General features: G+C 48.4%; 1 protein-coding gene across 6 annotated transcripts in view; it reads left to right on the top strand.

The window, feature by feature from the left end:
- The window catches only part of PRICKLE2 (prickle planar cell polarity protein 2), a 287,974-nt gene that overhangs the window by 248,457 nt on the left and 12,372 nt on the right, over positions 1–27,145 (top strand). For all 6 annotated transcript variants that reach the window (XM_037019311.2, XM_073230839.1, XM_017666482.3 and 3 more), the window contains one exon: positions 1,591–2,460. In XM_037019311.2, coding sequence (XP_036875206.1) covers positions 1,591–2,460 — 870 coding nt within the window. The remainder of the gene's footprint in view (positions 1–1,590; positions 2,461–27,145) is intronic.

Here is a 27,145-nt window from a genome sequence, read left to right as displayed (position 1 = left end):
TCTCATTCTGTGTAGAAATTCCAACCCAGTTTCTTCTTCACTGCTTTTCTAGACAAGTCTCCCAAATTTATTCCTGGAAAATCCACGCTCAGGACTCTCAGCCACTAGAGGTGAAGGTTCACATTAGTACTGCCTTTCTGGGAAGACTTCTGTCCTCAGAAATCACATGTCTTGCAAAGGTCCCCTTCGTCCCAGTCATTGCTTGGGGCTGTGTTCCCTGCAGGCTCTCCCCATGGGAGGGGGCCCCATGGCTTCAGCGTCCATCCTGCCAGTTCAGCAACTGCTGTCAAAGGAGAAACTCCCTATGTTACTATCTTAGCCACAGTCCTAGGTGACGGTCCCATTGGCCCATTGGCCTAGTGTAGGTCATGAACCAGCTGCTGGGCTGGGAGACACAAGGTGTTCTAGTGGCCGGTGCTAGATTTAGGTGTGGCTTCTGTCCTGCCCAAAGCTCATGGCCCAAGGGTGGTAGGGAGGTGGTGTTCTACAGGAAGACCAAATGCTATAACTAGAAGAGGGCAGAAAAAATGCTGAGAAGCAAGAACATCTGGGGCTGGGGGAGGTGCTAGCAGTGTGCAGGTGTGACGAGAGCATGTAAACCAGGCACAGCCCTGCATGGGGAGGAACTGTGTACCTTCCTTCCCTAATGAAGTTAAGCAAAGGATGCACATTCTCTTTGTGGGCAATATCTTTGAAAGCCACACCCAACATCTTCCTTGCCAAGAGTTGAAATCCCCTTTTTTCTTTCCCACTAAACAGCATATGCTAGTGATAGGATTCAATTCACCCATCCATTCAGCATATACAGAGCTCCTTAGGATGCCCCAGGCCATGTTCCTGGAGATGCCACAGACACTGATGACCTGTTGTCATAGAGCTCCACTTTCAACAGGGAAGATAACTAACCAATAGATGCACATATGTAGCAGGGCACTGTCAAGTGGTTTTTGTGCTGTGAAAAGGAAAGCACAGCAGGTAAGGGCGGGGAATGGTGGAGGAGGGTGACGGCTGTTACGGTGGGCAGGGAGACGGCCCCAAGGGGGTTGAGCACATCCCCAACAGAGAGTGGAGGAGCCAGTGCCAGTGACACAGCAGCAAGACTTCCTGGGTACTGTGGGCTTCTTGGCCTATGATGTCCCTTTGTACGACATTAGGCAAGTCATTTAAACTCCTGGGCCTGTGTTTTCTCATGTGAAAAATGGAAATAGTACCAGAAACGTGCATCATACGGTCAAGGGTTAAACAAATTTATATGTGGGCAAAGCACTTAAGGCAGTGTTTTTGTCCTGTGTTAGTGTCATTATTGCTGTCTGTCTAGGGGACTGTGTCCCACATAGAAGGATTCAGGGACAGGCCATTTTGATCTGCTTTCTGTCTACCCAGAACAAATGAGAAGGACCTGACTGGTATAACAAGGGAGCTGTCCTCACAGGATGTGGATACCATTTATGTGGGGGCCTGGTTATTGATTTATTGACATTTTATTCTGCATCTGGAACCCTGAGCTAAACCAGGGTGCTGTGTGTTTCACGTCATAATGCAGAGCTCTGAGCAGCTTGTCAGCCTCTTCCGTAACTCTTCTACCTGCAGGGATTGACCAAGGCCAAATGACCTACGATGGCCAACACTGGCATGCCACCGAGACCTGCTTCTGCTGCGCTCACTGTAAGAAATCCCTCCTGGGGCGGCCGTTCCTCCCCAAGCAGGGCCAGATATTCTGTTCCCGGGCCTGCAGTGCTGGCGAGGACCCCAATGGCTCTGACTCATCCGACTCGGCCTTCCAGAATGCTAGGGCCAAGGAGTCCCGGCGCAGTGCCAAAATTGGCAAGAACAAGGGCAAGACGGAGGAGCCCATACTGAACCAGCACAGCCAGCTGCAGGTGAGCTCCAACCGGCTGTCGGCCGATGTAGACCCCCTGTCACTGCAGATGGACCTGCTCAGCCTGTCCAGCCAGACGCCCAGCCTCAACCGGGACCCCATTTGGAGGAGCCGGGATGAGCCCTACCATTACGGGAACAAGATGGAGCCAACCCAGTCCCAGAGTCCCCTGCAGCTTCTCAGCCAGTGCAACATCAGGACTTCCTACAGTCCAGGCGGGCAGGGGGCTGGAGCCCAGCCCGACATGTGGGCCAAGCATTTCAGCAACCCCAAAAGGAGCTCGTCACTAGCCATGAAGGGGCACAGTGGCAGCTTCATCAAGGAATGCCGAGAGGACTATTACCCGGGAAGGCTGAGATCCCAGGAGAGCTACAGCGACATGTCCAGTCAGAGCTTTAGTGAAACCCGGGGCAGCATGCAAGTCCCCAAATATGAGGAGGAGGAGGAGGAAGGGGGCATGTCCTCTCAGCAGTGTCGGACCCGCCATCCGATCAGTTCCCTGAAATACACGGAGGATATGACGCCCACAGAGCAGACCCCTCCAGGCTCCATGGAATCGCTGGCCCTGTCCAATGCAACAGGTAGGTTCTGTTCATGTCTGGATGACCTGGCCTGGGTCCTCAGGATTTTTGTGTTGTCTCCACCATCCTGTTGGGAAATATCCTTGCTATGTGTTGTTCCTCCTCCAACAAGTTGTTGAGGAAAAGGGAACCCAAGCTTTGGTGGTGGTTGTCTTTGATCGGATTCCCTTTAAGCAGAGCCTGAGGCGGGGATTAGGATGCCTGTGTTAATTTGAGGGTGTGCTCCCAGAGACGCAGAGTGAGAGAAACGGGGCAGGGCAGGGGACGAGCCAGGTGAAGGATGATGTCTGCTCTGGCCTCCAGCTTCAGCCCCATCCCACAGGGGCCTCTGGAAGATGAGTCTCACTGTACGGTTGGCTTTCCCTCTTGCTTCAACGGAGCTGAGGCCTGGCACTACCATGCTAGTCAGTCTCTGGCTTTGCACTGCTGGAGACTTGGTTGTAGGGGGGGTGTGGGGCAAGCAGCTCTTGTTAGCGAAAGGCAGCAATCAGGAGGGGACAGCTACGAGCTGGAGGCAGTGCACACAAAGCTGGGTGCTGCTAGGGACACCAAAGCATCTGTGACAGCTTCCGAGGCTGTGCCACTGTGTCTCATCAGGAAGCTGATTTCAGTGTGTAAAGAAAAAGGAACGGTAAATAGATGGGAAGAGGCAGGCAGGCTGCAGAGGACATTGGAGAGAGAGAGAGAATGCCTGCTCCTTCCAACCAGACTGCCGTGCTGGTCTGTGTGCATGTGAGGACTGAGGTAGATGGTCCGTAAGGGGTTCTCAGGGTGTAGTCTGAGGGGCGGGGCTTGCCATGGTCCACAGAGAGGTAAGTACTGAAACTGACGGTGTTCAGAAACTCCTCGAACAACTGGGCATTGCTGCAGCATCCAAGCCTTGTTGTACTGGTCCAAATACAGGCCAGTCAAGGTGCTGTAGGGCCCACAGGTGAGCATGTGCAGCATGCGCTGTATGTCAGTCATGCTCAGGAAGACCATCTATCAGTCCACAGTGGATCAAACATAAAAAACTGGTCCTTCCCTACAGATAGCTTGTGAAGTCCAGCACGAAGTGTATCTGCCCTTAGGGGCAGGACGCCTTTGCAACGGAGATCTGCCCCTTACGGCAGGATCCCACAGGGCAGTGTGTCTGGGTGGATATGTGATAAACGTGCATGCATCAGCCACATCTGAAGGAGCAGCCACTGCTCAGCTCCAGCTGGTTGCTACGTACAGGCATATTTATTTATTCATTAAACAGGTATATAGCTCTGACCACGTGCCAAACATTGTTCTAAGCACTTTTTGAATATTAACTCAGTTAAATCCTTACAACTGAATGAAAGAGATATACTATTAAAATTATCATCTCAGAGGTGAAGAGCCTAAAGCACAGAGAGGTTGAAGGATTTTCCCAGTCGCCCAGGTTTTAAAAGGCAGAGCAGGGATTTGAACCTGTGTGTAGGACCCAGAGCAAGCTCTTACTTGCACCAGGCAGCAAACCTAATATGAGCCGCATGCCCTCAGATTGTCCAGTTCTTCCAGACAGCTTCAAAATGCGGATTGTTTTTTATGTGAATTTTCTGCCAGACAAGCAAACTATGTCACTGAGTTGCAGATGTCTCTACGGTGGGTTTTTGTCTTTTATCCCCCTCACATGCTTTCACATCTGTATTCTCATTGGTCCTAAAAGACAAACTGCAGGTATCCTTACCCCCATGTTTCAGATGCAACAAATGAGGCCTTGGTGACTAAGCAATAATGTCATAGAAGTGAGCAATTAGTGCAGAGCGATAAATGCCTGGCTTCCAGCCCAGTGAGTGCTCGTCTCAAAAGCCTTATGTGCCATCATTATTTAAGAGGCCAGGAGATGCAATTCAGCCTCCAAATCAGAGTTTCAAAGCTAGACCACCTGCAATAGAATTGTTGGCTGCTTGATTAAAACCTGGACTGCAGGGCCTCCTCTGCCAACCCCAACCCACTGAATCAGACCCTAGAGAGGTGGGGCCCTGGAACCTGCATTTTAACCAGCTCCCTGCAGATGCTGATGCCACCACTGTCTGAGGACAGTTGTTCCTGGGTTTGTCTATTCTGACTTCATTGTCCTCACACAGTGACTTCTGAGGGAATCAGATCCGGGGGGTGGGCAGTGTTAGAAAGGAAACATGGATACCTTTGAAGAACCTACACTCTGATCCTAAGAGGCGGGGAGCTCACCCCATGATTCGCTATGGATCCTTGCACAGTGAGAAATGTCCTCTGTCTCTGACATTTTTGGAAAGCAGCCTTGAACCATGTCTGATACATATGAGAAAAATTCCTCAGATCAGCTCTCTCCAGTACAGTAGCCACTAGCTACATGTGATCAACTGAAATTGGGATTAATTAAAATGAAATTAAATGAAAATTTTAGGCCATCAACTGCATTAGCCACATTTCAAGTGCTTAACCACAATGAACAGAATTTTAAGTTGCATGCAATTTCTTGGCTGCATGTAGCTAACAGCTACCCTGTTGGGCCGCACGGGCCATGGACGTGAGCTCATAGGATGGCCTCAATTTTAATCCCATCATTAGTTTCTTTGGTTCGCACATGAGCCCTGGCTTTTCAGAGTCTCAGTTAGTGGTTGGGAATACCAGTTCAGATCCAGCCTTCATCATGTAGGAGTTGTGTGGCCTCGAGCAAATTGCTCAAATTCTATAAAAATTCGGTTTCTTCATCTATGGAATTCAGTGCTTCCTTTGTAGGCTCTTGTGACTAATAATGATGCATTTAAATTCATTTACATTGTCTTTGAGACATACGGCCCTCTACAATGCTTACCTGGTGCTTTCTATAGTTACCTCTCTCATCCCAAGCACACTGGTGCAGAGTTTTGAACCCTTAGGAAGGTGTTGGCTACTGGTATCTCCCAGTGTTCACCAGCTATACAGGTTTACATTTTTAGGTTTGAAAATGAACCTGTTGGCTTTTCTTTTTACTAACTAGCATGAGAAGAGCATAAAAAACATGGGAGCAGAGAAATCCATGCTACGCCCCTGTGTTTCCATAGACTTGTCAGACGTGACAGCGTGGAAGACAGACTAGCTAATATTTGAAGGGCCACTTCATCATTTGCCCCTGAAGCAGGCCCCAGTCAGCCTTTCACATCCTACAGTGCACACACACCTACCCCAGGGACGTAGTGTTAACTGGAATTGCAGTGACCATCTTTTGCTACCGACCCTCACTGTTGCACTTGAATTTTGCTAGAAAGTGCCATGGTCTTTTGATGAAGGCAGTGTTCTGAACTGTGTGTGTATCTTTAAGTCCCAGAATCCCAGTGTATGAGTAACAGGTATGTGTCACAAAAGTCTTTCACAAAACTCCTTGATCCTTTGGTGAAAGCTAGATTTCAGGATAATGGGTTTTTTTCTTTCCATGGTCAGTAACTTATGTTAATGAATAAGTGTTTAATCTGGCACAAAGCATAATCTTTTTGTGGGCAGCATTATTCCTTAGAACAAATCTGGAAAAACAGCTCCAGTCGCTTGCCAGCTTCAATTCTGGGCTTTGACGCCTCCCCATTTGTTTAGAACTGGGAGTGTTCTGTCCCTTCTCCTCAGAAAACACAGTCCATCCCTTATGCTCACCCCGAGTGAGTCAGGTGGGCACAGTCACCGTGTCCACCAGCACCAGCCTTACAGAAGCTCTGTAACCCTACCATTGCTTAAACGTGTCTCTAAGGCAGCCTGCAGGTTGAGTGATCCTGGTATGAGAAATCTCTGTAACAATAGCATCAGCAACAGCCAGCGTTACTGGGCATTTATCATGTGCTCAGTACAGTTCTAGGCGCTTTGTGCAAACTAACTCACAACATGCCTTTGAGGTGGATAGAGCTGCTACTCCTGTTTTAAAGATGACACAAGTGAGACACAGGCTGAGTAGCACGAGGCCTTAACCTCTATACCATGGCCGACGTGGATGATGCCGCTGACAGTAAGTGATGATAATCAGAACAGACCACTCACGGTGGCCTGACAGGCTAATGACTTCATGTGTTGCATCTCTTTAAATCCTCCCAACAACCGTGTGAGATAAGTCTGATTACTATTCCCATTCCACAGAAAAGTACACTAAAGTTCATGGGAGTTGTTCCCACCAGTGGTCACTGCTGGTGACCAGGATGTCAGTGATAGTCTGCGAAGCGCCTGCTCGCACTTCCCGGATACAGCTTCCTCCCAGGAGAGGTCGGAATCACGATCAGGAGGTCTGCACAGTGGCTCTGTCTAAAGGGGCAGGGTTCCTTTTCCTGTTGTGGCCAGTTTGCTGACGCTTCCGTTTGGCTCTGGCAGGTCTGGAGGGAAGCACAAATGTCGAATGAAAAATGAATGTCAAGAGGCAAACGTGGCGTTCCCAGGTGATGTGCCCCGGTCAGAGGCAGGAAAGATAAAGGAGACAAGTACAGATTTTCCCGGGGTTGGTGCCCAGACAGGAGGAAGCGATGAGAGGAGACACGACTGTACTGCAAGTCAGGATCAGGGTTCAGGTCACACTGGGGCCGGACGCAGAGTGGAATTGGAATTGGGACTGGTCGCCTCAGAGGGTGGCAGGAGAATGTCAGATGGTCCCCAGCAAAAGGCGCCAGTGTGTGATGATGAGCCTGGGCATATGGTTCTGTCTTGAGGATCAGCCAGACTCTGTAAGAAGAGGTTGGGTCCGAGAGAGCTGGGTGTGTAAGCAGGACGTGCGTACGCGGGTGAGCAGGGAGGCGGCGGTTTGTGTTTGTTCTCTCCTTCTTGTTCAGCCTGCAGATGCGACCGGCTGTGAGCCATAGCAGAATGAAGGAGGGTTTGGGCTTTAGACCTGTCTGCCAGAGTTGGCAATGGAACTTTCTGATTTAATTACCTATGTGACTTTGGGCAACTGGCTTATCTATTCTGTGCCTTAGTACCGTCATCTTTGAAATGGAATGACAGCACTGCTGTGTAGGGTTCTTGTGGGAGTTAGATGAGTTAATTCCCGTAAAGAATGTAGAACAGTTCCTAATGCCTTTTCTAAGGCTTAAGGAATATTAGCTGTGCTTACTCTCAGGGGATGCCACAGCCTGTGCATGGTGTTCAGGACGCAGTGCTGAGCCAAAGTGAGCATGGGCCTTGCCTCCTGGGCCTCACAGTCCAGTGGAATGCAGTAATTAGTAAGTACCTTATTATATAATATATCATTGCATCTGTGGTAAATGTGGGGCCAGATGGGTACACGAAGGGGGATATGGCCTAGTTAGGGAAATCAGCATCCTGAAAAAGTCACGCTCATGTGCGAAGGCCCTGTGGTAGGAAGCATGGCAAGCATGAAGAACCAAAAGACGGCCCTGTGGCCAGGTGAAACAGAGAGAGTAATAAGGCCAGGGTGGAATGCAAGGGCCAGATGGTGCACACAGGGCATTATTAAAGTTTGGGCCTTTCCAGTCGGGACAGTGGAAAGCCCTTGAAGTTTCAGGCCAAGGAGGGAGGGGGAATGATAGCCGATTTGCATTTTGAAAAGATGGCTCTGAGTGCTGTGTGGGCAGTTGATGGGAAAAGGGCAAGAGCTGCTGTAGGGAGACATGTTAGGAGGCAGTGCAGGACTGTGCAGCCAAGGGAAGAGTTGAAGGTGGAAGCCCCCACGGCGTACACAGAGTGCAGACGTGATAGTGACCTAGGGAAGGAAACTGGCAGAGGTTTGCAGCGTCCCTGGGGAGAGGGTCCTGAGAGACAGAAGAGGATCAACTTGAAAACATGGAAATGGATAAAAGCTTGCCTGCTGTGATTTGTGACCCAGGCTAGCACCAGCTGAAAGCACACGTGCCAGTGGCCTGGAGATGCAGGGACACAGCAGGAACAGAAGTCTGAAGAGTCTGCCTGCCATCTTTGATGAGGGCTGCACTGTCGTGGCACGCCCATGCCTTTAACACACATCGCCTACACACCTTGACAAGGGAAACTTGGTTGTGCAACTCTGAGACGTGTTAATCACTAGTGCAGGAATGGGGTGAGTTTTTAGCATTGCTGGTAAACTGGAAAAAGAATGAGAAAACAATAGCATGTGGGCATCTGAAGCAACAACTGGAACAGCTCACTTTACCAAGAATGTCTGCAGTGTTTTTTAATCCCTGCAATGCAGAACATTTCTATATTTAATTGAGGGCAGGAGTATTTCTCCTGTTCTTCTGCATAACTTGGATATCCATCCTCTAACCCAATTTCCTTATTTAGGTGGTTGCATAAAACCTCCTAACCAGCTGGCACCCATTACTTGAGTGGCTACAGCTCAGCTGTGCTCATAAACTGCATGGCCTTATCTTGTGTTCATTCCTTCCACCAGGGAAGATGAGCAGTCCAGTCTGGAATTACAGATTTCAGAACCTAGAATTTACCTCAAGTCCTGTCAGTTGGCCCTAGGGCCAGCCTGGGATCTACCTGGGAAATGCAGGGGGATTGCCTTTGTTCAGTGGAATTAGAGAATGCTTTTGTTAGCAAGTGTCAGAATCCCAGCTCCAACTGAACAAACAAGATTCCTTTTTAATCAAGAGATGACAAAGGTCACAGATTATTGGCTGCAGGCACGGCTGCATCCAAGTGCCCAAATAACGTCCTCAGGACCCAGCTTCTTTCTTCTCTTCGTTCTTACTCCCCCTCTGCCTTGGCTCTCAGGCAGGCTTTCCCAGGGGTGGTGGAGGTGACTGTCAGCCGCTCTAGACTAACATCTATTAGAACAAGAAATCAGAACTGATCTTAATCATGCCCCCAAAAGGCCCAGAATTGAGTCTCCTTTGCCTGACTTGCATCACCTAACAATTATTAAACTAGGGCCTGTGGTGGAGGGAGCTGAGGGAGATCGCTGTGCTTGGCCAGGCCTCAGTCACAGGCCCATAGCAGGAAGTAGCAGTGGGGTCAAGCCCAGCCGACCTGCGGGGACTGAGAATGGAGATGGGGGCCTTGGCAAAGGAAAACCGAGGGAGTGTCACCAAAGGAAGAGGGGCTTGCGTGAGGAGATGAGCACCGCAGGTGCCTGCCGCTCAGCCATAGGCACCCCATCCATCATCTGGACCTGCCAGCCTGATCTCATTCCTTCCTCCAGAAGCCGCATCATTCAACTTGGCATCACATGTCCATTATGTATGTTAGTCAAGGTTTTCTGGAGACAAAGTTCTGGTCTTTCAGGCATGTCCCTGTGGTAGTTTTACTGGGGGGGGTTTCAGGCCAGCAAGGAGATGTTTCAGAGAGGCAGGTTGGATGGAGCCAGACCCTGTCGCTCAGCACTGAGGATGTGGTTCAGGAATACTTTCTGACTGGTCTGATGGCGTGACTTTCTCTGTGTGTTCCAACAGAGCTTTGCTCTCTTGCCGGCATTTCACAGCTCTGAGCTGGCCCCCAGACCAGGGGCTTGGTAAAAGTCATGGGATAATCGTCTGTCTTTCATTTCTCTTTCTGGGGCAGTTTCCTGGTATATGGGGAAGCAGAGGATATTCTTGGAGCCAGGTGAGAGAGACAGGGAGCAGTGGACAGAGCCCACCCAAGTGGCCATTGTACCGCCTGTCACGGTCTTGCTGACATTTTCTGGGTCCAGAGAAATGTTTCCAGTGTCCTGGCTTGTAATAACCCTGCAGGAGGCTTATTTATAACCACTTGGATGTGAGCAGTCATCTGTGCACAGAGTAAGTAACCATGGCTGCTGACAGGAGAGAAAAGAGTGCTGATTTTATTCATTTTCTTACTGAAAAGGCAACACTGGAAGAATGGGTCCAGGGTGGAGGTTGGAGGGTGATAGGCTCTTCAGACTCGTACAAAATTTTACACAGAGGATCTTTAAAGAATACGGGTGTTTTTCTTTGGGAGCCATTGAATTTGGGAATCTCACAAAGGGAAATGTACTCATTGTCAACTTGAAAATGGCTTTGAAACACAGGTGTTTTATGACTTTTTTTAAAAAATTGGCCAGTAAGGAAAATGTTGAAGGGAAAAATTAAGAAAAAAGAAATAGGGGGAAAATACTCCAACTCATCACTTGATTACTGTTAATATTAGGCTGAATTTTCAAGTTTTTTCCCCTATATACTAGAGAATTATTTTTTCTGAGTTGTAAACATGCTGAATATTTTGTGCCCTGAATTTTTTTGTTTGCATTCTATCATTAGCTTATTTTCATAGCTTTTTTAGCCATCATTGTTAATGGCTGCATTAATATTCAGTTAAATGGATGTTACCACATCTCTGGAATCAGACTTTTAAGCAGTTTTCAGACTGATTTGTATTAAAATCTTGATTTCTTTTGACTTCCATCAACAAATGTACTTTGTTGATCTTCCCATGCCCTATAAACATAATCAAACCTTGTAACTATTTGGAGCCCAGCTTAGCCTTCTCAACCTTGACACTTGGAAAAGCATCTTAGTGTCTCCTCCACAAAGTGTGCAGGTGGTAGTGTGAGGCCTGTCAGTGATTCTGCAGTGACCATCTCTGTCTTAACCACCCCATCTCTGTCCATACATGCAGTGCCTCCCAGAGTGTTGGAAAATTGATGATTAAAACCCCACTTCCTAGTACAAGCTACCTGGAACCAGCTTTTGGGAATGTATTTCTCCATGTAAACAGTCAACCATCCACTCTATCAATGAGAGTAATTCAGGGATCACCTATGTTACATTCATCTGGGGTGCTGGTCAATAATGTAAACTCTCAGTCCCCATCCCAGACCTGCACACAGTTTTTGAGGATTCAGACCTGGGATCAGATCAGTTTTTCCAACCATCACCCTCAGAGAACTCTTAGGTCCACTAAGTTAAAAGACCCCTTGAGCTAGAGACTCCGCACCTTATATCTGAGTTATCAGCCATACTTACTTTACCACCTTGTCTACAGTTAGATCCTCCATCTCTCCTACAATGTCTCTTTGCATCATCTCCTGGCCCTGCATCCAACCTCTTGCTTAGACAAAGAAAAATAATTCAGGTTATGCTTCTGAAAAGCACTCAAGATGGCTCTGACATCAAATCATTCTTGGAACAGTAAAACAGCATCTTAGTGTGTTAAGAGCACATTATCTGAACTTTATGGATAGTATTTCCTTAATTACATAGTATGAATTAAATATGAAATGAATTAAATATGATTTGAGATTGTCCCTTAATGTGGCAGAATGGACAATTGAACACTGTCATCTCCAAGTAGAGCCTGTTTTAGCTCTAAATCAGGGTGAAAATCAAAAGACCAGGAGAGCAAAGTTTCATAAGATTCTGACAGTTGTTTGTTGTTTGGTTGATTGTTTAACCTAGAATAATTTTCACTGCCCCGCCCCAATTTTTGTATGCCAGCATCACCTTGAGCAAGTAGGTAGGGGTGTGTGTGTGTGTGTGTGTCGTGTGTGTGTGTGTGTGTATGTGTGTGTGTTTTCTTTCCCAGGCCTGTTGTGCTAGGCGTCTCCTCTCTCCTGCCCTTCCCAAATCAAAACCAGACCATGACATGTTCCTGGGAGGCAGCTGTCACAAATCAGGCTGAGCAAACAGGCGGGGCTCCATCTACAAGATAAAGTCTATGTCTTCCAACACAAAATTACTAAGAAAGAGCCTAGTGTTTTCTTTGCTGCAGAAACTTTTAACAGCTTAAAAATGTCATGCTGAATTCCCTATCCACTTAGCTGAAACAGGCATATTTCCTCCATTCTTTTTCTCTTTCCGAGAAAATACCCTTTCTCAGCTCCTGGCTACCCGCGGCTGTGGTGTTCCAGTTTGCAGATTAGGCAGTGCCCGTCTTCTCTTTCCTCTCTTTTTTTGCCACGTAGAAGGAGTAGAGAGGCAAAAGCACATTTATTTTCTGCTCCTTGCACAAAGCAGCAGAAACTGCCCTTCTGTGCAGTCCTGTTTCCTGGGCCTTTCTTTGGAATAAATCCTTGACTCTGAGCTGTGCCAAGTCTAAGGGATTCCTGCTTCTTGGAGTCAGTCATCCTGCCTGGTGAAATCTGCCTCCCTGAGGGTGTCATCAGTCCAAGGACACCTGAGGGGACTTACTTCCCATTCCAAACACACTGTGCTTCTGGTGAGAGCGTCCCTGGCCCTGATTCCATATGAGCATTGAGCAGTGTGGACTTCATCGGGTTTTCCATCCCTGAGCAGACTTCATGATAGCTGCCTCTTAAAACAGAGGTGCTGATTTTAAAAGGCAGAAAAGTCCAGTTCAGGCTTTACTTGTGTCTTTTCCTTGGAAGCAGATTGAGCTCAGACCTGGAAGAGAGCGGAGAGAAGAGCCTAGAATAACTCGTTCTTTTTCTTTCTCTCTTTGTAACAGGATACTGGACCCCAGGTAAAAAGAGCAGGGGGGAAATGCCCTTTACCTGGAATGTACTCATACACAACCCCTGCCCCAGTGTGAGCAGGGTAGCCCAGATCAGTGGTTCTCAGCAGGGGTGGGTGGGAAGGAGTGGTGACTTTGCCACCTCGGGGACATTTTGCAATGTTTAGAGATACTTTTAGTTGTCGCAGCTTGGGGTACAGGCTGCTCATGGTTCTTAGTGGCGTGAGGTCAGAGCTGCTCCTAAATGTTCAGCGGTGCACAGAGCAGCACCTTCCCTCCCAGCAAGGAATTGCGGGACCCCGTAAGCCAGTAGTGCCAACACTGAGAAAGCCTGATCTAGACATAGGGGGTCCCATTTGAAGTCATCAATCCCCATAAAGCCATTCAGAACCCAATCTAGGAGGGCCTGATGTCATGTGAAGAGCCTGCCTGGCTGCGCATTTCAGAAGGCTCCACTCAGTGTAAGAGCCCTTTTGCTTCTTAGACGGACCCCAACAACAGCACACATTGGGGTTTAGTGTTTAAGGGTCAGACAGACCTTGTTGAAGTCCCACCATCTCTAGCTGTGTGACCTCCGGCATGTGGCTTAAATCTCCAGCTTCTTCGAGTAAATATAAATGTCTGCCATGTGGGGCTGTTGTGAAGTGTGAGGTAATACACAGAAAGCACTTAATCGCATGCCTGGCAAATGGCAAACTCAATATTTGAAAGGTTCTGTTACTCTTATTATCAGGTGCCCCAGAGTGCTGACCTCCCGCCACCTTCCTTTTAACTCTATCTCAGCCCCTTGCTCACTTAGCAGGGAGGAGGAAGATTGAATGGAATTCAGAAATCATCCTAGTAGACAGGTGTGGACGGAGGGTGGGAATGAATGGATGAGCATGAGGTTTGGTGATTCTATAGATGTTAATGCTCCAGCTCCATGCTGACGCCCACAACTAGGGAGCTCTTGCTTGAATTTTCAGGAACGCTAGCTGCCAGGAAGATGAGCCCTTTGTTCCCTGAGTCTCAATTTCCACCTTTGCCTGAGCTAAAAGGCTACCAGGCTCTGTATCCTAACTATGCCCTGTAACACCTCTTGGAGCTCTCAGAGCTCCATTAGAGGCCACCCCAAGTGAGAAAGCCCGAATCGAGCTTTTCCGTCCTGAATCCTCCTCCCCCCAGGATCAATGAACTTCTCATAGAATTCCCATTTGCCAGTTTAAAAGGAGTTAATTTATTTTTTGAGTCTTTGAATGAAAAACAGTCCCCCTTTGGGCCTGAGCTAAGAAGACAGTGGGAGAGCACAGAGTGGAAGGTCATCACCAGCTCCAGAAACCAGCCTGGCCAGGTCCTGGTCTGCAGATCTGTTTCATTTCAGGCCCAGGCCCCTCTGCAGGAGAGGAACTCCAGCCTGGCCCAAGGGTCTCATAAAGTTCTCTTAAGCAAAGCAAGTCTCCCCTGTCCTTGGATGACCTGTGTGACCCATAGATGACCAGGCTTTTTGTCACCTAAGCATTGTCCTTCGTGGCTTTCCTGCTCAGGATTGGGGCTGCCCAAGAAGCACATGGCCTCCTCGGTCACTCTCTGCCCTCCGAAGCTGTTTATTGTGGGGCCCCCTGAAGCAGGAGCATCTGGGGGACACACCTTTATCTGGCATGACAGGTGGAGCCCATCAGATTGGAGGACATTTTTTATTCCAGCTTTCCTCTGAGCCCCAGGCCTGCTGCAAAAGTAGAACCTTAAAGACTCTCAGTGGGTTCCGGGACCGGTCATTCCCTCCTCAGTCCCTCCACCCCCACTGCCATCCAGCAGCTGAACCCAGAGCCCTCCTGGGAGCCCTGAGATATAAATAGTCACTCAGCCCAGCCCCTCACCTTCCGCCCTCGATATCGCGTACCTCAATTGCAGAAACTGCAGAAGATGCCCTGTCCTCCCTTATGGCACCCCCTAGGATATCTCTCTACACTGCTGGCTTTCTAGAATTGCCATTTAAAAGGGAGCTCTGCTGGTGTGTCTCTCCCACCCACCCATGATCCCAGCAACTCTGTCTTTCTGTTTTCTGTGCCAGAGTTTGATACAACATTTTTTGGAAACAAAAAGAATAGGGTAGAAAAGGACATTTTAAAAATCTTGATTGGTTTTTTAATTGTCATTTCTATTGTTTTATATTCATTTTCTCCCAACAAATATGTGTCCATCCAACTACCACAGGTCAGGTACTCTGCCAGTGGCCAAGTATACATGAATAAATCAGACTGAGATCCAATGTGGATCAGGGCCCCAGAAGAAAATAGACGGCACCTTCAAAGGGTAGTTAGAGAAAAACCTAATGAAGGCAGGCCGCCTGGCAGAAACTGAGGTTGTAGGTGGAGAACTGCACCAACCTGCAGCCTGGCAGAGGAAGCCAGGGCAGTGGGTGCTCTAACCTCTCTCACTGTCCGCCCACTGATCTCCCATGAGTGGCTCCCAACTAGAAGCCAGAGGGTAAGAGAGCCAGCTTTTAGGGAAAGTAGGGTGGACATGGTTTATAATTTGGCAGTAGATACACAAACATACACATCAGGACAGGTTATGATAAAAGCTATGAAACAAATGAGCTGGGTAAAGAATAGAGAATATTGAGAGTTAACTATATAAAAAGGATGGTAAAGGAAGCTCCCTGGAGTGATATTTAAACTAAGAATTGGATAAGAAAGACCTTGCCTTGCAAAGGAAGGGAAGGGGAAGAGAAGGAGTTTATTGGCTTTAGGAATAGCATAAGCAAAGGCCCTGAGGCTAGAGGAACATGTGCAAGTTCAGGAACTGAAGCAGGCCAGTGTGTTAGGATTGTAGTTGTCCAGGGGGAGAGAGCTATATTTAGAGCTGTGAAGCACTCATATTTTATTGCTGTCTCAAATTCAGCCTCCTGGATCCCTCAGAGAACACTGACCTGGTCCCCTTTTTCAATGAAGTATCTTGAAGTAGAAAAAGTCAGATGACTTGCAGAGGTGGGTTGAGAAAGCAAATGCAGGATTACAAAGAAGCCTGAGGTCAAAAATATCCTGTGTGTTGGGAAGTGTCAGAACAGAACGTGCCATTTAAAGCAAAAATGGTTTGTTAGAAAAAATGTAAACTCTTTCTTTTGATCTTTCTATTGTGATGGCTTATTTTTCCTTTCAGTGCAGAATTCTGGCTTGGCCTGGACTTCATATATGCAATACATTTGCATTTTACCCCAGGTCTCATGGCTTAGCCATGTAACTAATACATAATCTGATTAAAGCAAAAGCCTTTCCTTAAGTAAATAGTGTCCTTGAAAAACATATGGCTAAACAAAAGTATGATTCACAAATTCCCTTCTTTTTATATTGCGCCAATTAGCCAGTGTTGGTCATGAAAGACAGACTCCAGGACTCTTTGGATGTGGCCCCACTGGTCTTTAAGAAGACTTAGGAGTTGTCATCTTTCCCGGGTGGATGTTGCCAAAGTTACAGAAGGCTTTCACATAACCTTCAAAATTGTGGATCTGTCCACCTTAGCTGAAAATCCCTTTATAAGGCCAAGCCTAGGAGCAAAGCAGGAAGATTCTGCATTGTTGGTGAAAGTCATTGTGTGACCTGTCCTTCTAGAATCTCATCACTGTCCTAAGTCAGTAGATGAGACCAAATGAGTTCACAGGGAAGGACGAACTCTGTGACTGCTGACCAAGGCCTTAGGAACCTTAAGATGGATCTCAAGAACCATCTCATGTCTGAGGCCCTTGGCTGCCACCAGCTTTGTTCTGGTTAACACAGAAAAAGGAGCCAGGGTCTTACGGAAACTTCTACCTTACATTCAAAAGGCTTATAAGGAATATTTATACCTACTCTAAAGAAAATAGTCACCAGGTCTTCCACATCTGCTTTTAAGGAAAAGCTTGATTGGGTTCCTCTTGGAAAGATGTAAGACGGACACTAAAATACTTAGACACTGGTTCTTCATCTTGGTCACACACGGGATCGTCTGGGGTGAAAAATACAGATGCCTGGGTGCCATCCGTGAGGTTCCAGTTCAGCTGGCCTGGGTTTGTCCTGGTGAGGGTACGTTTTAAGGCTCCCTTGTAATTCTGCTGAGCAGACAAGATTGAGAAGCAGTGTATTAAGGCAAATCAAATTCTTTCTCAGGTGTATATGTTTCTAGGTCCGGGATGATTTGTGGGCGGTTCAACTTCTAGCGCCCTAGTTGGGCTCTTTGTCTCTGTGAAGTAGCACATGCTAAGGGGGAGAGAAAGAGCACTCATTTACGAGCATACAAAATATTCTCTAGGAATGTCTTTGCTGTGCCGAATCCTATCCAAAGCACCTAGAAATTGCCATTAAGATGATAGTCTCAAGAGTCAGGCCCCGTTCAGCTCCTGGCTCTGTCTGTCACCAGTTCTGTGACCTCGGCCAAATGACAAACTCTCTGAGCCTGAACTTCTTCCCCTATAACAATGCTTTCATAAGGTTAAATGAGAAAACACTTGATACGTTGCCTAGATCACAGTAAACACTCAAAAGCATTTGTTATTTTCATCATCAATAGAGATATGGAATACTCTCATGACCCATGTACTTTGATTCTTTTATAGCTAAGGACTATAGTGGAAAAAAGTCAAGTAAGCTACAATAAACAACAATAGCAGCCATTGTAGCTGTTTTCTCCTTCTGGTGGTGAGGGGATTAACCGTCAAAGAATTGGAGGTCACATAGCTAGTGAACGGATCAGTAGGGTTTGCCTGTCGACACAGGGGCCCTCTACTCCGTATTTCCCTCCATGAAACAAAAGCTCTTGAAGGAGGAGGAGGCTCTTGGTGACATCAGCTCTTAATCTTGGCTGAAAAAAAGGAGTTTACACAGAGCTTAGGTCCTTCTCTGATGGGAAGGCTTCTCCAGAAAGACGCCAGGAGATGACGCCGAAGTGGGCAGGTTCTCCAACAGCCACCGGCCCCTCGAGAAGTCATCTTCCACAGCCTTTCATTGTCTGCTTCCCTCCCTCTCATCTGCCCAGCCCATATGGCACCCCCAGCAGCCAGGGCACCAGCCAGAGCCCAGATAACCTCAGCAGCTGCCACTGCAAGATTAGAGTGACCCTCTAGGCGGGGCCGGGCCCACCTCACCCCTGCTGTGCACGGCCCTTCCTCCTCCACTCAGAGCAGAGCCTGTGTGTGCAGCAGCCATGCAGACCAGTCACTCTCAAGTTCTGTTGTTGTTTTTTCATTCTTTTTCAATAAGGCATGCCCTCTTTCAAATTAACTAAAAGCAAGACTCTCCCCCCTTCCACCCCGGAGTTTCTCATTCTTTGCGCTCCCATTCTCTTGTCCAGCGACTATCTTCTACACCCCCAGGCAACGAAGAGCCACTGTCATAAACAGAGCCAACAGCCGTGAAGCCTTTTAAGTGGGACACCGAGTTAACTGCAAATGTAGACTTTTCTTTGTTAATCTTTATAGCAACGCTGTGAGGCTACCTTTCACATCATCCCCTTCACGGATAAGGAACCCAGGACTTGGAGATGTTGAGGAACGTGTTCAGGATCACAGAGTAGCAGGTGGCTTGCACCAGTGCCCTGATGCTGAGTCCTGTGCTTTTGCCCATAACCCTTTGGTTCTTCACCAAGTCACCCTTCCTCCTTGGGATGTTTGGTGATGTCTGGGACCATTTTGGGTTGTTACAAGAGTGTGCGGCATCCTGCTGGCATCTTAGTGGATAGGAGCTAGGGATGCCACCAAACGCCCTGCGGTGCACAGCCTCACCCCGCAGCAGACTGATCTGGCCCCAAATGCAAATAGCACCAACACTGGCAACCCCTGCCATAGCCCCAAACTGCTAGGCTGCCTGTTCTTAGTTTGCACTGTGCAAACAGTACAAACTATAGGGTTAGGCTAGTGAATACACTTCTGAAATGCTTGTGTGCCTCCTCACTCCACACCTCTCCCCTGGTCAGGAAAAACGTAGCCACTTGGGTGATCCCTACTTTGACTTTGTCAAAATCACTGCATCACATTAGGGCAGAGCTTGAATCGGTCTTCAGAAGTTGCTCTTTCGGAGAAGTTCTGTTTGTATGCTCTTCAGCTGCTCCGCGAGGAGGAAGCAGATGGGCACGCATTGCCCTGCTCGTTGGCCGAGGCACCGTGCGAACCTCACCAGCGCTTCCTGCCCCCTTTCTCCTCTTGCTGCTCCTCCTTTTCCACTGCATGGGTGCGGCCTGAAACGCCGGAAAAGGAAAGAAGGGGAGCTTTTTTAATCAAATTCAATATAAGGAAATGTATCCTCTGGAGACCTGACATCAGCTGTTCGGTTTATCGGCTCCCGACCAATCCCCACTTCATGGTGGAGGCCTCCAGTTCCACCTGGGAGACCCCAGACCACGAAGTGGGAGCGAGAGAGAGCCCGTCAGGCTTCCAGGTTGGCCACTGCCAGGTGTCTTCCACAGCGTGGCCTGGCCTGGCCCACCAGGCAGGCAGGGTGCCGAGGGCACGTGGGCACAGCCACAGGTGCTCAGGAAGGGCATTCGTTGCCTGCTCTGAGCAGGGCACGTAGGCTCTGCCTTTCTGGCCTGGGAGGCAGAAGAGCTCTGCCTTCAGTCAGGCTAACCAGAATTTGACTGTTCCCTGTGTGATCTGGGGGACCCCTCCCCCAACCTTCCTGAGCCTCCGATTCCTTTTTTTGAAACTTGAAAATAGCAGTACCCACTCTTTGGAGGTTCTTGACAATAAAATGAGGTCAGATATATAAAATCGCTCAGCACCATGCCTTGTCTATGGTAAATATGTAAAGAGACACCTCTTGGGAAATACCAAAGGAGACAGACTCACAGAAGACTGGTGGATAGCGGTCATGATTGCAGTAGTGGTAGTAACGGCCTCAGTGGTTGGGTCCTTCTGTGGGATGGGGGCTCTGCCTAGGGCGTTATGTGCTTTAGCTCATTTTATAAGTGTGGAGTCTGTTCTTATTCCCTTATGCAGCCCTCTCTGCCCCCCCTCCCCCACAAAATGGTCCTCTTCCCTCTGCCCCGACTACCTTTCTCTGCTTCATAGCACCGTTTGACATGGTATATGGTTTCCTACTCATTCTGTTTGTCGCCTCCTTCCCCGGCTGGAATGAAAGCTGCCTGGGGCAGACACTTCCTTCCCTCTGGCTCGGTTTTGCTGCTTGTGGCCCCACAGCTGGAACACTGTGGACTTGTTGTGGGCATTCGTGGCATGCCAGTTAAATGAATGAGCCTCCATTTTACAGATGAGAAAACAGAGACTTAAAGAGGTAAATTGATTTGTCCAGGATCATATGGCTAATGAGAGGCGGCCAGAGCTGAGGCCTTTAACAGCTCTGAATAACTTAGCATCAGATTTGGGGAGGAGTTTATTTTCTTCACTGTGCTTCAGAGTGTCCCAGAAGTGATAGACTTTGTGCTTAATATCCTTGTCCCAGGCTCTCAAGCCCAGAGAGAGTGTCTTGAATCTAGTTTTCCTGAAAGGTAGGCCAAGGTGAATGGGGCAGGCTCCTAACTTTTTCCACGTAATTTTATTCTCTAATTACAAACAAAAATAATTTAATTGATGAAACTACAGAAATATATACTATATACATTGTCCTGTAATCTCCTCTTCCCCCTCCATTGCATGGCTGTACCTTTGGTAAATTGTCTCTAGGCATATACTGATGGATACATAATCACCAACAAAAAAGTCATCGTGCTGTTCTGTAACTTTTTTCTTGACTTAACAGAATGCCTTGTTCCTCTCTTCCTGGTGCTGCACAAAGCTTCAACTCATAGGAAACCATATAATATTTCATTGTATGATTGGACCATCATTCTTTTAACAACATCCCCTATTGCTGGACACCTAGATTTTTTTTCCCAACTTTTCACTGTTACAATTTGTGTTTCAGTGAACATCTTTTTACTTGCATTTGTGTGCTTGTTCAGATTTTTCGATACCATACATTCTGAGATGTGAGACCCCTCTGTGAATGGAGTAATATGCACATTGCAGGTTTCTGTAGATGCTGCCAAAGTGTCCTTCTACAGGTTAAGTTAGTACTAGGGGCTCCAAGCTGGGCACTGGGGAGGACCACTTCCTGCTTGAGAATGGGCTGCCTAGCATGCTGCGTGTGGTCATCCACCCGCTCTGCTATTTTGGGGGTTTTAAGTGCTCGCAGAGCAGAGAACAGCTCTGATGGCCCAAGGGTTGGAGCCAGACCAAGTAAAATCCCTCCCTCTCTACCAGTCTCCAGCATCCCGATGGGTTTCTCGGGTGCCAGCCATCTGAACAGTTTCCAGGGGAGCTGGGTTGCCATTCACCCTGGCTGGGTTGGCACAGGGACCACACTTAGTGACAGGGGCCTGGGAATTAAGTCATCAGTCTTCACCAGCCAAGATCTGGCGGGAAAGGGAACGCAAATTGTCCTAGAAATTCTGTGTCTGACAGCAACTCAGAGCTTGGCGGGGCACAGGATCCTCACACCTTGCTTGGCGCTGGTGAGGCTGAGTTACTAACAGGCAGCTCTTCGACTCCACCTGCCAAGGTTGCCAGCAGGGAAGGGAGCCAGTGCTGGGGACCTGCCTATTTATTCACACTCATGACTTTAAAGCGGTGAGGTAAGTTTAGGTGTTTGGTTTTCTAAGGCACCAAAAACAATGGAAGAATTTGCTGAAAGTGCAGATTCGTGAGTCCCGCTCCCAGAAGTGCTCACGCAGTAAGTCTGGGACAGGAACCAGGAAACTGCACTGAAACAAGCCTCCAGGTGATTCTGACACGGGCCGTGCCAGGACCACACTCGATCTTAAAGTGAGCATTGGCCTCTCTCTCATGACTTTGAGGGGCCAAGCGCAGGCTCACGGTGCTGCACCATTCGCTTGAGGCCTAGCATAGGCCTGGGCTAATGACAGATGACAAGGTAGACAAATCTGGGGTGGAGGGCTCTTTCCTTCTTTTTATTTTCTTTCTGTCAACGTGAACACCTAAATGTTCCCTGCCTGTCTAGGAACCTCTAAGTGTTTCCATTTCAGACCTCTCTGGCACACCTCAGACCTGTCCCTTCTCTGTCTTTTACCTCCTTGACCAAAACTCACGCATGCCAGGCACCATTCCCTCGGGAGCAGGCTCTGCAGTGGCGCCTGTACAATGATCCACAATGAACTGATGATGGGAGTGTCCGTCTCGGCTCTCAGGATCAAAAATCTCAGACTCTCACTCACAGAAACGGGTGACAGTGGTCCAAAGGTATAAACTTCCAGTTGTAAAATAAGTCCTGGGAACTGAATGAATAACATGGTGACCATAGTTAATAGTACTGTTATTATGTGTTTGAAAGAGAGTAGATCGTAAAAGTTCTCATCAAAGGAAACAAATTGTACCTGTGTGAATATGGATGTTAACTAGACTTGCTGTGATCATTTTGTAGTATATACGCACATCGAATCATTGTGTTGTACGCCTGAAGCTAATGTGATGCTTTATGTCAATTACATCCCAATTTTTAAGTAAAACCCCTTTGAACCACCTCAAAAAAAAAATCACAGACTCAGCTGGGAGAAACTTAGAGAAGCTATGGTGGAGGTTGAGAGGAGGAGCTGGGGTTCAGAGAGGAGGGATTTATTCAGTTTCTTCCTGGTGTCTACAGCAGGCTTGGGACTGGACTCCAGGTCTCTTGCTTTACATGCCAATTACTTTTTCCACTACCCTTGTGAACACAGTTGATAGGAAACGTACAATCCATGGAATTTCACTGATGAAATTAAAGATTTGGCCAAGGTGAATCTTTTGCCTCAGGCTCCTGTTTTGCTGAGCATGTCACCATGACAGTGACAGGGATAGAAATTATAAGCAGATATGTTTGGATTCTAACAGGAATCAGTGTTGTTAAGCCAGTATTTCCCAAACCATGTCCTCTGGAATCAGGATAGAGCCAGGTAGGGAAGGTGTTCTATTGTCAAAATATGGAAACCGGTGGAAACCAGATTTTCTGTCTTCTTTCTGAAAAATCCCTACTGTGCTTAAGCCAGCAAAAGGTTTTGAGAAGTCCTTCAGATATTGCCCATCTTATTTGCCTACAGAATCCTTTTACACATAATCCGGAGAGGATACTTCAGGAAAGCTTCCTTAATTCCCAGGATCCACGTGGGGCTGTTAAGGTGGAAGGAGAGAGAGGTTTGAGGCCTGGGAGGGCTCTGAATTCCGTCTCCTCCCAGGTAGCAGCTGCTGCTTCCATCTGTGCCGAGGGGGAGCCCAGCCAAGCCCAGGTTGCCTCAGGAAGCCAGGTGAAGGGTGCAGGCTGGCGGAGACAGGTGCTGGAGACTGAGGGCAGCAAAGGAAGGTTCCATGGCTGAATTCAATGTCTCTGTTTTCCAAGAACCCAGTCCTGGCTTTGCTGGGTCTCCTGTCAGAAGCAGGGTAAGACATTAGTGGCCGCTTCACTTGTGTTGACGAGAGGAGAAGGATGAACAGAATTGAGCAAGACCATACTTTGTCTTCCTTTTTCTAAGAGTTTGCAGGTTTCCTGACCAGAGAGAGCATTGCATGCTGAGATCCAGCCCCTGGTTGGTCTCTGTGATACACACCTCTCTGGAAGTTATGAGAAACAAGGGAAACCAAGCTTTCTTGCCAAATGCATGAGACAGAGGGAAGCCCCCCCAGACCTTTGCCGTTCCAAGTGGTGTTGGTGGACCAGCAACATCAGCGTCTCCTGGGAGTTTGTGTGAAATTCGGAATGTCAGGCCCAACCCCAGATGCAGTGCATTCAGATCATTTCAAGATGATCCCTGGGTGACTTGCACGCCTGCTCAGGTCTGAGGAGAAGCTGCCTTTGAAAATGTGGAGACCAAATTCTATCCCTTCCTCATCTTCCTCACTGGTTCCCATCATCCATGATCTTGGGCAAGCTGCTTATCTTTTTCTTTCTCTACTTCCAAGCCTGCATCTGCAAGCACCACTGCCTTTCTCCCCAGCGATAAGGCACCAATGAAGAGTGTCTTGAATGCAAATTAATAATAGAAGCAGTAATGATTACTTGAAACTTAATTCTTATCTAGGAACTTTATTCTGAAGCTTGAATTTGTAAGATCTTGATTTTTTTAAGGGGACAAAACCTTGTCTCCCTTTCTCTACATGAATCATTTTGCACCCATTCATTCATTCATCCATCCATTTTTTTCCCAGCCCTTTATTAATAAATCTTGCATACCATCTACCTGTGCATTTAGAAGTCGCTCCATCTACCTGTCCTTCATCGTATGCTTTCGTCCAGCTGTCAGTGGGCCCCGTAGTTGCCTCTGATGTACACAGTGTCATGAACTTTTATGCCAAGAATGGCACTCTGTCATCTCCCAGCTATGGGTAAATGGGATCTTGAAAAGCAAGGGTTCCAACTAAAAAGTACATTGTATACTGCGTTTGAAATCCATAAAACACTTGCATCCAAACTTCTACCCTCCCTTATCAAGCTGCTGACACTGGTGAGAAATGCATATGCCTAAGGAGGAGGGGAGGGTCGTGGACAGGCAGGTGTGATCAGTGTGTAAACGTGCCCAGGGATAAGACCATAGGTGGGAAAGGTCCCTATGCATTCCAATTTGAAGGAAAGGAAAAAAGGAAATATGACCCGTAAGACCAAATGAAGCCAAGCATATGAGCTGCCAGTTTGACCCACACGTAGCAGCCATACAGGTCTAGTGAGCTAGACATGCTGTTGGTGAAGGGGATGAGGTATGCGGATTCACTTTTTAAATTGTGAGTACATTCTTCCCTGAGTAATTTTTAATAGGCATTTTATAGATGTGTCACAAACAGAAATGTGCATGAACCACAAGTTGCTGCTGAATGAATCATTACACTCACGGTACTACTTCCCAGGTCAAGCAGTGGCCCAGGAGCAGTGCCCCGGAAACCCTCGGATGCCCACCCCGACCCCTTGCTGCCCCTCCCTCCTCTCCAGAGTAAGCACCGTCCTGACTTCAAACAGCTGGGATTCGTTTAGGATGGCTTTTAATTTTATAGACAGGGAATCACACTGTCAGGATTCTTTTGTGTCTGGCATCTTTCACTTTGCATTATCTTTGTGAGATCAGCCGTGCTCTTGCATGTAGCAGTAATTCCTATTTATATGACGGAAAACTATCCATTAATGAAAAGGATTTTTTAAATGACTGCTGCTGATTCAAAGCCCGGCTGCGTCCGTGAACCTGCAGTCCCCTGTCTGTCTCCTGTCCCTCACGTCTCTAACAGCCAGCCCTCCTGCCGTATGCCCTTGGCTCTTTCTACTCACAAAAATGAAAGGCAGGAGGTAGGAGAATAGTTCTGAGGTGGCTGTGAGGTGCCCTTGAGCAAATCCAGCTCCCTCTTACCCACGTCAAAAAGACTGCATACCAGTTTCACGTATGACCACATGCAGAAAAAGGCATTAAGATGAGGGCTGAGAGGCAATGAGAACGTCCTACCTGATCTCACGGCACCAGCCCTGTTCCAAGTCCTCTGTGTACTAACCTTCATCTTGAGGACTTGGGCCCCGTTACCACTCCCGTTTCGCACAGGAGGGAACTGAGGCACGCAGCACCCCAGAGTCTTGTCTGAGGAGGTGCAGCTCTAAAAGACCAAGCTAGAAGGTGAACTGCTAAGCCAGTGCTTCTCCACTCCCCTGCAGGCCCTCTCGGGTGTGTTATTAGTCATCCTGCCTACAGGCATGGGAAGGACAATCTCAAATGCAGAGCACACCTCCTCCCTAGAAGAACCTCCTCTGGCCTCGCCCCTGCCTCGTCTCCTCCGTGCTCCCCTTGCTGCAGTCACACTGCCCTTTGTCACTCCTTAGGGCACATAGAACTCCTTCTGGTATAAAACGTTCTCACTCCCTCTGCCTGGAAGGGTTCCCCTTGCCCCCTGGCTTGGCTGGTGCTTTCGCGTCCCTGGGTTTTGCCACCATGGAGCTCTTTGCCGACCGGGGCTAGGTGGAGAAGGTCTCTTCCTCTCCATCTGTGTTGCTTACCTCTGCGCCCCTGTCCAGTAGCTGTGTGGCTATGCTGCTTTGGTTATCTGTCCTCCCTACACAATGTAAAGGCCTTGCGAGGTTACCTGGAAGGGCCTTGTTTACTGTTGTGCTCGGTGCCTGGTAGTGGCAGGGCTTCCTGTAAAGTCTTTGAAGAAACTAAATGGGTCTCCAGGGCCCCAGCTGCCCCTGGGGACCATTTAGCTTCTGCCCGGTGTAGTCAAGTGTTCCCTGAGCAAATACTCCAGTGTGGTCTGCTTGTTGACTTGGGCTAATGGATTCTGGAGAACAGCATGGGACCAGTGGGAGCCTAGGGCGAAGCGCAGCAAGCAGCCTTCAACTGGTTTGAATTTTTTTTTGCGCATCCTTTCAATTAGCAACACAGCCGCATCCCCCATGGAGCTGAGTTGTCGTTAAAATGGACCCCACGTGTTTCTAAAAATGTCACTTCCTGGTTTCCGCCTTCACTACCTTTTACACATCTGTCTTTATTGGTGTAACTTTATAGAAAAGTTAACGAGCAAGTCAGTACATAGAAGGCAAGAGAGGCTTCCGGTTGGAGCCAGAGTTTTATTCTTGATGAGGCTCTTGTAACTGTACTGGGTCTGCCAGAGAAGCAGTGTTGGCCCTACTGTGAGGCCTGTCACTTCCCGTCCATGCTGGCGCAAAGGCAGGTCCCTAGAACGGCTGCGGCTAAAAGCCGTGCCGCTCTTGTCGGGGAAACCAGGATCCGTCGTGGCCAGTTTGGAACCAGCTGGTTGTGAAGATGCTGTTCTTCAGTTTGGGCGCCTTTGGTGTCACGGAGTGGCCAGGGGTGGAGAAACGGCCCTCCCTGAAAGGGGGCTCCCGGCGGCAGGGCGGGGGCTGCGGCGCGGATGTGAACTGTGCTCACACCTCCCCCAGCTCCTGCCTCAGCCTCCCCGTCCCCGGCGCAGCTGACGGGAGGAAGTCGTTTCATGTGTCTGCCAGCCCTGTTCCTGGCAGCGCAGAAGCAGATGGCAGACGTGTGGCTGCGAGCACGTACGACCAGCTTGTTGCCTGGGGCCCACTAGACAGGCTGGTGAACAGATGAAGGGAGTAGGAAATGTGCATCAAGGGCTCAAGATTCCACAGGCTTCAAACAGGACAGAGGGCTAAGCCACTGAAGCCCTTGACCACAGGGACCTCTTGAAAACCACTGAGGGAAAGACAGGCTGTCAAGAGTGGGTTTGGTGAGTGGAGTTTAGAAAGAAAACAACATTTTGAGTCCTCAATATTGGACGACATACCAAACCCAGCCTAGTGGGGCATGTTAACCCTTCTCTGGGAAGAAGGGGTGCCCACCAGGTCTGGTGTCAGGCCTGTTCGTGGTGTGGGGTAGGGCAGGCTTCCCCAGTGCCACTCCCGGAGGCTCAGGAACACAGTTGTCTGCTGCGCTCGGCAGCAGCACCAGGATT

This window comes from Manis javanica, chromosome 3 (assembly GCF_040802235.1).
Source record: "Manis javanica isolate MJ-LG chromosome 3, MJ_LKY, whole genome shotgun sequence".
Classification (NCBI taxonomy): domain Eukaryota; kingdom Metazoa; phylum Chordata; class Mammalia; order Pholidota; family Manidae; genus Manis; species Manis javanica.
This window is presented reverse-complemented; position numbering and strand designations above follow the sequence as displayed.